The sequence below is a fragment of the Pygoscelis adeliae genome, unplaced genomic scaffold, assembly GCF_000699105.1.
Source record: "Pygoscelis adeliae isolate BGI_AS28 unplaced genomic scaffold, ASM69910v1 Scaffold294, whole genome shotgun sequence".
Taxonomy (NCBI): Eukaryota; Metazoa; Chordata; class Aves; order Sphenisciformes; family Spheniscidae; genus Pygoscelis; species Pygoscelis adeliae.
This window is the reverse complement of record NW_008824722.1, coordinates 3,216,176-3,226,269: the sequence shown is the minus strand read 5'-3', so window position 1 is coordinate 3,226,269 and position 10,094 is coordinate 3,216,176. Positions and strand designations below refer to the sequence as shown.

The window sequence follows — 10,094 nt, the reverse complement described above, 5'->3', positions numbered from 1 at the left end:
TGACTAAAGTACATGTACATTCACTAAATCTAGCTTATGAACTCTGAAGTATGAGGAGATTAGCAATACTAACTCACATGCACAATTGCATCTTTATACCTGATCTCTTCACTGACATTTAGGAGAGCAGAGATCTCCATTTATATACAGAAATTTATATATATGTTTATAATGCACATATACATACAGTTATACACACATATACATACCTATATAAAAATGAATTTAATATTTCATATCCAGAAAGAAGACTGAAGGGGAGAAAAGCTCCTGTCAAGTATCTAAGTGGTTTTTTTTGTATCAAGGTAACAGGCAAAAATGAGCCACAGTTGGAGACAAAGAGAAATGGAAATATTGAGGTCAAACTCTTCCTATAAATCTGCAGGTCTTTCTACATAGGCCTGTGGAAGAACACAACATGAAAATAACACGAGAGAAACAAGTAGAGACCTTTTATTAAGTTCTTCTATTATTTATGCTTGTGTGTCTGTAAGGTTTTTTATTTATTTAATTTTAGTAGTCAGATTGTTCTTTTTTCATGAGCTAAGGCAAGAGGGACATTAGCCTGTGCAGTTTTAAAAAAAAAAAAAAAGTGCATATAATTCCAGTGTGCACAAACTGAATACAAAGAGCATAAATAGAAAAGCACCTCTGTCATCAGGGACATAAGGATTCAGAAACACACTATAATGCTGAATAAACAGGGACAGAGGTTTCACATCTAGTCCAGCTCTTTCCAAAAGCCGTTGCTTTTCAAAGATAGAAAAGAAGGCTAATCTGTGGCCATCGTCACAAGTTCTGCTACAGTTAATGAGTTTAAATTAGATTTAAAACCAAGTCAGGTGAATATATCCTTTGCTCTCTATATATTTTTATTATAACTAGTATATTAAATGATAGAAAACAATTAATGTTTTTCTTTTAATTTGTAAACACTGTTTCTCAGAATATATTTTAGGCCTATTAAAGATTTATGGTGCGTAACTTTTGAAAATCAGAATTTACCATTCACCATGCAGCAGAATTGCTATTAAATAGCTCCAACATGATGTAGATACCCGGGTATGGCGGTCCCATTTTTCATCTGGGGTGTGCAGGCAAGGATGAATCAGCAGTAGCATTCACTTTGCAATGCCAGTTTATACTTTTTCTTCTATTTACTGTGTGTGTGTCTGAACATCTGAATACACCCCAAAGATGGATTGAGGTGTGATTAACAGATATCAACAATAGCTTGTACTCTCTTATCTTCTCCTTAAAGGGTTAATTTTGCAGTATAGACTTTTGTTTGGTAGTATAACTTGCAAAGTAAAAACTTCTGTTTATGTTATAAGAGGTCCTTTGAAGAACTGCATGAGGATCATCCTTATCTGTGTCAACTTTTAAGTGTATCTATCTTGGGGGCTCTTTCATCTTCCTTTGTGGAACATTCAGTCCTGAACGTTCCTCATAAAGGAAGAAAATGCCTCCTGCTTTCCATACGACTCTGCATTGACTTGCTTGTTGTACTTCTTATAGAGGCAGTTACTTCAGATTTGTTTGTTACACTTTTAACTGATTCATAACTGTAAGTTTTGTGTGATGGGTATAGTAATAGCAACATTATAGTGTGTTTTGATACTGCCCTGAAAGCATGCAATAAGACAGGTATGTGTTTGTAATAAACAAATTGGATTTGATTCTCAGATTCCTGATACCCAGTAAAAACCTAGCTTGTTTTCAATGTGCGAAACAGATTTGTGGAGTAGTTTCTTACTTGATTGTCTGAAATTCTCATTGGATTCTGGAGGGAATTTCTTCAGGATATTATACTACACATAGACTAGATTTAAAGCTTAAAGGAAAGCCTTAATTAGTTTTAAGCTCCCACATGACTTTATTGGAGGATTAGAGGTCTGAGTGCTCCTGTATTTTTTTGATAACTCTTATTTACATCAGCATGGTGCTCACACACAGCCACAGACACAGCTTAGAAGACCCAGATAAGAAGTTGCCAGGAACTCCTCCTCCAGCATGCGCCCTCTTTTTATATCCAGTAATCTTTCACCAGCTTTTTATATGTGCATCTTTTGCACATTTCTTCCCTCACACTGATAACTCCCTTGACGTTTTAATTTTCATTTTCCCTCCTCCTTAATTTTTCTCTTTTAAAATACTTTTTTTTCATGTGTCCTCCCCCCCCCCCATTGTCTTCTCACCTCAGGAGGAAGGAGAACCAAGTTGCCTTCTCACCTGGTTCCTTTCTGTCATCTGTTTTTTCTGACTCCCCACAAGAAGGAAGGGATCTGCAGGTTTGGAAATTGCTGTCCACTGGAACCAGTAAAGCACGGTCCACTGACAACTGGAGCAAATAAGAGTCAGCCTGGAGAGGAAGCAAACTCTAGTGGTTGATAACAGCATGGAAACTATTGCTTTTTGTTTGCACACGCATTTTAAATAAACTGCCATTCACAGCGGCCAGGGATTCTTATGCCCTTGCTGAACCCCAGGCGGGGAATACATTCCTTCTTTCCCCAGCATTGAGCAGATTCTAAACCACAAATGATGTTTGGGTGTCTGCATTTCTGGATGCCTCATATGAGACATCTTAAGAAGGAACTGATCTTCAGAAGCTAGTGCTCAGGTCATTTAACCACTGGTCCTGGCACACTGGTTGTAGCAGTGCACCCCAAATTTGAATCGTAACACATTACTGATCACTTTCACACACGAAAAAAAGCCTGCAGCTTGCTAGCAGTTACTTCAGATGCAAATAAACAGGAAAGGATCCTAATTGTACTTGGGGCTCCTTGTAGGTCATTTACCTTTTCCCCCAGCTGAGAGAAAAATAGTCACATGCAAACCTTTCTAGCCCTTTTTTTAGATAACAGTTTATTCTTCACACGCAAAACTAAATTAGCTGTACATATAATGCAGATTTCTACATATAAATTTAGTCGTATCCCTGTGTTCTAGTTTTCTGCTGGAGCTGACCTTTCTTTTTCCCAAGCCCTTCTTGGGAGTCAGCCTTCTGCATTGAGCTCACCCGAACTTTCTCCCAGCGCTTTCCAGGAACCACCTGAGTATTTCCTAACTCAGTATGATCGTATCTCAGGGCGAGCTGGCCCCATGGCTTCACCGCCAGATAAAAATCAGGCCTCCAATTAAATCATGACTTCAGGACAACAGAAAAGGTTTTCTGTGAGCTCAGAGTTCAATAGTTGTATATATTAAAACTCTTACAACTCCTTCAAATAATTTTGTGCTACCTCTGGATTTTCTGTATCCTTCTGTTTTTCTTCAAGATTTCACACTCGGGACAGTGGGAAACCAACACTGTCTATCCAAGTCTTGCTTTTTATTGCTCTGTGATAGAATAACAGCTATTTCTAGGTTTGCTGAGGACATACACAAAAGAAGCCAGCAAGATTTTATGCAATTTTTGTAGAACTGTGAAATAGAGAAAAAGTGTTGGGGGGGTTTGTGTGATTTTTTTTTTTTATGAGTGCCACTGTAATACAATAGTCGGTTAAAAAACAAGAAGCATTTTATTTAATTTCATTCTCCACCATGTGGATCGATTAGTAATTGAATACTACAGATGCGAATATGCAGGGATGACTCAGCTGTGGAATTTGAGATGAATGTCAGTAACAGTTTGTAATGTATTATGTGGGCTTAGCTCTGCCTAGTTCCATTAGGGACAATAGGGCAGAAAGCCTTACCCTAAATTCTAAAAAAACCCAACCAAACAAAAAAACCAACCCCAACTTTGGCTATTTTCATATAGTCATCTCAAAGCCGTTTGTGGAAACATCGTGTCCATTAATCTTGCTTGAAAAGAGGAATCCAACATAGTTACGAAAGTGATGTTTATTTTGTCAGGTAACAGGAATTATACCACCTGACTGTTTGTATCGAAACCCTCAGAGAGTCCTGCAGGAACCGACCAAGGACTGGTCACAGCTAGTGCTGATCGTGACCCCTTATGCCACATTTCTCTTTGGAGCGAGCTTTCCAGTGCACAAGCTTTTCACCTATCCAGGAAGTCCTAGCATCCCTGGTCTGAAGTAACAAAGGATTGACTGTAGGGTCACTTCAATCCTAAAAAACGTAATTCAAACCCCAAAACAAAAATATGAAGGGCAAACGTTTGTTCTTTATTCACTTTATGAATACTGCATACATAGTATAAAAAAACCCCAAATGCTGTTAACACCAGTCCCTAATTCTTAGCTCCCTGCTGGAGAATACCAGGAAGGGTTTTTTTGTTGTTGGTTTTTTAAAGAATCTGGCAACGTAGTAGCCCAAGTTGCAGATCTTCCTTGCCTCCAAATAAAGCAGCATAGATGAAGATTCTCAGCTTACCCCTCATTTGAAAAAAAAAAAAAGGGGGGGGGGGGAGGGGACAAGTGAAGGAACAAAGGCTTTTTCTTCACATTTAGTGCTCAGTTCCACAACCGGTTTATATAGAGAGCGCTTCATTCCTGAGCTTCATGAGACCACATGAATGAAGCTCACAATCAGAGATTTAATGGGAAATACAATTGACTAGCTGCTGTGAAAAACGAGAAAACTATTTACTTTGTACCATGAACAAAGCCGAAGTTGTTCTACCAGTTGCAAAGGCAATGAAGCATTTGCAGTTTGAATTTATATCCACAGAATCCTTTGATTTTGGGAACTCTTTGCATGCGTTACAAAACAAGAGGAGTTGCCAGATGTTCCACACTTTTCAAATCCAGTCCTTATTTAATAGCTATAGAACTGTGAATTCAGAAATCTGGGGTTTATGCTGCTAGTTAAAAGGCAAAAAAGCTCTGTGGGTTCTGGCTATGAACACTTTTTTTTTTTTTTTTTTCAGTTTTCTAGTGTATACCTACACCCTCTTGCTTTATGCTTTACAGCTGTGCTGCTTTTGAGGCAGTTTCTTAACTGCATGACTTAAGTATCTGGCATTCATTTTGTTTATTTTAATACCATGGTCTAGCTTTATCCTTATTCACTGTGATGCCTTTTAAAAATACTAATTTATGAAAATGTAATAATAATGAAAAATGTAAATTTTTTAATTTACCCAAGTATTACATTAATACTGTTTTTCATCCTATGAACTAAGATTTGTTTATCCACAGTAGGAGCTGTTGGTGCTGCTGTGCAGCTGCTGGCATGAATTGAGTTACCGTTTGTTGCACTGCCTTCTTGAGACCCACTGAAGTGGCAGTTCAGAGAAGACCATCCAACACATGACTCTTAAAAGTAACTTACCTGAAGAGGTTATTCTTCTATTCTGATTACATTATTCTGCTGTGCTGTAAAAAGAAACTAGTAGAAAATAGAACTGGAGAGTAAGACAGATACGACTGACAGAGGGAGGTGTAACTATACAGGCACCGGTGATCTTGGCCAGTTGAGACAGGTAAGCTGGTGATACACGAGCTACTTCATTTGGATGCACTGCTGAGAAAATTGTGAAATTTACCTGCGCTGGGCTATTCTGAAACCTATACAACCTAAGGGATCAGGAAAAAATACACAATCAGGATAGGATATTCAGGTTACTGAAAAGCAAGTTTGACATTTAGAGTATTCAAACTCCATTTGCTTCCGTGTTCTTAGCAATCTGGGAAAAATTCTGCTATGAAAAAGAGTGTAACTAAGTCAGTTCAGTTGATGATACAGAAATTCTGGAATTAAACTGCAATGCTGCAGAGATTGTTAGTGATAATTCAGACTGCTATTTTTAAATTAAAGGATGACGTGGACATGACTTTGCTTCGTTCGTTTCATAGTATTTTTTCTATAGTCTCAATGCTAACCTACCTGATAGTGCAGTATTTTATTATGACTTTTGCATCTGGAAATTACATACATTTTAAAGAAATGTAAAAGAAAAGACACAACTACAATCACTCAGAAAGTTGTTTGCTTTAAGGTACAGGGTTCCAATTTCACTAAAAGGAAGGACTACTTTAATTCCACGTGTACTGAGACCTTGTCTCCAACTACACATAACAAATACACCCTAATAAATTTATAGAACCAAACATCAGTAGAAGCTAATCTTACAATAGAGACCAGTTCTCTACTACTGAAATTTGCGTTTTCCTAATTTGTTTAAAAAAAAACCAAAACAAAACAACTTGGTCCACAGACAAAGTAAAATGGGTAAAAGTAAGTCTCAGGTGAGCGAACATTGCCCTTTTTATTCATTTCCAGTTGTAGCGGTCCCTTGGAGGTAAATCATAATGTGTTCTCTCTTCCTCTTCAGGTCCATAATCTAATGGCAGACCATAATTGTAATCAACTGTTACAACTGGTAATCTTTTACTTTGTTCCATCTCTCTGGTAGTTTCACCTTGAAAAGGTTTTCTCTCATAGTCTATTGAACTATCTTGCTGGTGTACAGATGAAGATGGATGCATTGTTCGTGAAGAATATGGTGCAAATCTGTTTTTTCCTCTATTAAATTCATCTGAGGGATGCATTCTCCTATTGTCTTCAGGACAATTTGGTCGATTACTGTAAGAAGAACAGATATGAACAGTGAAATCCTTAGAAATAAAACAGCTGATTTATTGTTGGTGGCCACCATTAGAAATTAAACTTGTGTAACTTTGAAAGAACAATTCAGACCCTCATTCTTGTTTTTACCCCCTAAAATTAAAATCTTCTCTACCGGATGTTGCAAACTTGTCTATATTAATTTTTCGATTCTAGTGATTCAAATTACAGCTCTTTATAGTAAGTAATTCTACTAGAAGACGTTTTGTTTCAAGTGCTGTTTCTAATTAAAATTCCCTGTTTACAGAGTTTTTCTCTACCTAGGGGCCATTTTTGTTCCTAAGCCCATGTTTTCATTTTTGTGAATAATATGTAATAGTAGCTCCCTAGTACATAGTATCAACAGGCAATAATATACTTTGGATTTATATCTCCAAACATTTTAATTATTAATTCTTCTGCAACAGAAGAATCGCTCTCCTACAAAATACATACGGAAGGATCTAAAAATGCATATATGATACATATGCTTTTTGTTTTGGATTCTCCTTACTGTCAAGAACCTTCCTTACTTTGTAAAATAAGTGGTGTATAAAGCCAATTCAGAACAATCTTTGTAATTTTAAAATCTTCTCCCTCACTGAACCATAGATTAATTCAGACTGGAAAGGATCTCTAGAAGTACCTAGGGACACCTGCTCAAAGTAGGTCTAATTAGATGAGTTTGTGCATGGCCATGTCCAGCTGAGTTCCGAGCATCTCAAAGGATGGGGATTTCACAGCTGCTCTGGGCAACCTGTTTCCGTGTCTGACCAGCCCACGCAGTAAAACTCATTAGCTTGTTGTAGACAGTAGTTAAGAGTTAAATATAGCATCTGTGTTTTGCTTTTTTGCTTACTGACAATAGCTTTTCATATTTGTAGTACGTTAGCTTGAACTGTCCTTGTCATGACTTATGTCAGGGATTCTCAAACCATTTCATAACCACACTGAGTATAGATGGACCACAAATTAGTCACATTATTTGCTCAGTGTTCATATTCAATGGTTTAAACTGCATTTAAGCAAAAATATTATCATCAATTTTTACACTGTGCAGTTAATTTGTTTCTTCTTTTAGCTGGGAAACTGGGGGAGTAATAGTATAAAGGTAAGTCAGAAAACAATGTATGAAATCTGATATTTACCTGTAACTTCTGTTAAAGTCATCATTATCAGACCCATAATCTCTCTGAAGTGAAGGAGATGAGGAGAAATGAGGTTCTGGTACATTTTCATGGGAAGAAAAAGACTGACTTCTGCAAATAACCGAAAGAATCGCATGTTAAGAAAAGTACAAATGGTTGTAAGCTTTTGAAAAATATGTGTTTATCAGATGAGATAAAAATGTTTTTACTTTTAATTAAAATTTACTTAAAAGTTTAATAAAAACTATCTCAATTGTATTAACACCTCAAAATGGTATGCTTCATTGTAATGATATAATATCCTGTTTCAGCTGTATGATGGAAGAGATTAAATTGAACTTTACTAGCCCAACAAATATCTGAAATGCATTCTGAAATATTAAAAATATTTTGAAATGCTATGTCAGAATCCAATAGGTTTACTAATAAGTGAAATATATATTTGGGAGAATATAATGCAAGTTCAGAAGCAAAGGGATTTCTAAAAAATTATTAACTCATGGAATAAACAAACGCAAGTCAAACTTCCTTGTAGCATTACTGTTTATCTCTGTTTGGCTGAGGGCATAAATAAAACTTTGTATTGTCTTCTCTCTTGAGGATTGCTTTTTAAATGTAAGTTTCTATACAAAACAAAGTGGGACAAAGAGTTTTGTTTCAAGCTGACTCTAAAAAGGTAAAGGAAACACATAAGCTTTAATTTAAAGGAGCACAACCTTCTAATTTAGGAAACATTGGCTTTCAAAGCGCAACACTCTAGCTTACAATCAAACCCTTCTGTAAGCCAAAATAAAAAGTTAATTAACCTATCATTTATATATTATTTTAAAAGAATGATTAATTGATTTAAAATTAATTTATTTTTAAAAGTTAATTAATTTGAAATTTAATTTAAAAGTGCTGAGGTTTACATTTTTATTCTCTAATTCTGGTCTTACAGCTCAAGGATACTTTACCTGTCTGAACACCATTCACGTGGCAAGTCATCGTGACCTGGATGATCGTGAAAAGGTCTTGGCCTTTGTCCATGCCCTTTATTAACATAATCAAAATCTTTTAATTGAGTCTGTTCCTGTAAGTCATCATAAGGCTGATGGTCATGAAAAGGTCTACGCCTTTGTCCAGGACCTTTATTATCATAATCTTTTAGATGCATCTCTGTTTGTAAGTCATTGTGAGGCTGGTGATCATTGAAAGGTCTCAACCTCTGCCCACGACCCCTATTAACAAATTCAAAATCTCCCAACTGCATCTGTGGCTGTAAGTCATCATGTGACTGATAGTCATGGAAAGATCTCAGTCTTTGGCCAGGACCTTTGTTGACACACTCTAACTCTTTCAACTGCATCTGAGTCTGAAATTCATCATGAGATTGGTGGTCGTGGAACGGTCTTCGTCTCTGGCCACAGCCCCTGCTACCAAAATCATAATCCTTTGACTGACTGTCTTCCTGCAAATCACTGTGAGATGGATGGTCAGGAAAAGATCTCTGCCTTTGTCCACGGCCTCTGTTAAATTCAATGTCCCTCGATTGTCTCTCTGTCTGTAAATCATCATGAAACTGGTGTCCATGAAAAGGTCTCAACCTTTGTCCAGGTCCCTTGTTACTGAAGTCTAGGTCCTTCAGCTGCATGTCTTCTTGATAATCATCATAAAACTGGTTATCAGGAAAGGGTCTTTGCCTCTGTCCTGGTCCCCTACTGTAGTCCCAATTTCTCATCTGCATTGGTGCTCTTAAATCATCCTGAGTCTGATGGTCATGAAATGGTCTTCGTCTTTGTCCAGGTCCCTTATTAATGAAATCAAAATCTCTCAACTGTATCTGTCCTTGCAAATCATTGTGAGAGTGGTCATCATAAATTCTTAATCTTTTCCCAGACCTGTAAAGAAGTTTTCGTCTTAAATAGAACATCATACTTACAAGTGCTACAAGTCATTAATGAAAACAAGTTTTTTTAACTGAGAATTGATATGAAAGACATTGCAATTATATAAGTACCAAAGCTACTAAGAACCCAAACTGTAAGTAAGATTATAAAATTTTCAATGTCATAGTAGAAGCTGTGACAAACATTCAATTGTAATTCTATAGCACTGTTAAACAGGTAAAACCAGTGATTCAAAATTATTTAAAAATAACTGCAGATTACTGTAGAGTAATAAAGAAGGCAGGCGAAGTAAAACTCTAAATTTTTCCAAGTGAACTAATTACGGACTTCTAATAGCACACATTCTCTTTCTTTCCCTTATCTTTTCACTGTTTCATGAAATTCTGTAAATATATTTTGCATGAGTAAGCTATATTCATAAAATCTCTTTTAAATTAGAGTATCTACAGTATTTTCAATAAAAAACAATTATCTTTCCCATGGTGTGGTTTTTTTGGCTTTTGATTCCATGTTTCAGCCTATTACCCCTGAAAAT

The 10,094-nt window shown here is 36.4% G+C and overlaps 2 protein-coding genes across 2 annotated transcripts in view; both read right to left on the bottom strand.

Moving 5' to 3' along the window:
• Positions 1-5,830: 5,830 nt before the first annotated feature.
• Positions 5,831-9,963, bottom strand: LOC103916292. The gene is made up of 3 exons (XM_009323263.1): positions 8,627-9,963; positions 7,671-7,781; positions 5,831-6,501 (listed from the first exon to the last, which is right to left on the bottom strand). The coding sequence occupies exons 1-3, from the start codon at positions 9,583-9,585 to the stop codon at positions 6,189-6,191; spliced, it is 1,383 nt and encodes a 460-aa protein (XP_009321538.1). The 5' UTR covers positions 9,586-9,963; the 3' UTR covers positions 5,831-6,188.
• The window catches only part of LOC103916351 (RNA/RNP complex-1-interacting phosphatase-like), a 20,123-nt gene continuing 19,686 nt past the window's right edge, over positions 9,658-10,094 (bottom strand). Inside the window, exon 10 of the mRNA XM_009323324.1 lies at positions 9,658-9,690. Coding sequence (XP_009321599.1) covers positions 9,658-9,690 — 33 coding nt within the window. The remainder of the gene's footprint in view (positions 9,691-10,094) is intronic.

Coding starts and splice junctions, on each gene's coding strand:
- LOC103916292 (XM_009323263.1), bottom strand. CDS start 9,585: ATGATGTTCTATTTAAGACGAAAACTTCTTTACAGGTCTGGGAAAAGA. Junction 7,782..8,626: donor CGTGAATGGTGTTCAGACAG/GTAAAGTATCCT, acceptor GGTTATTTGCAG/AAGTCAGTCTTTTTCTTCCC. Junction 6,502..7,670: donor GACTTTAACAGAAGTTACAG/GTAAATATCAGA, acceptor TTCTTCTTACAG/TAATCGACCAAATTGTCCTG.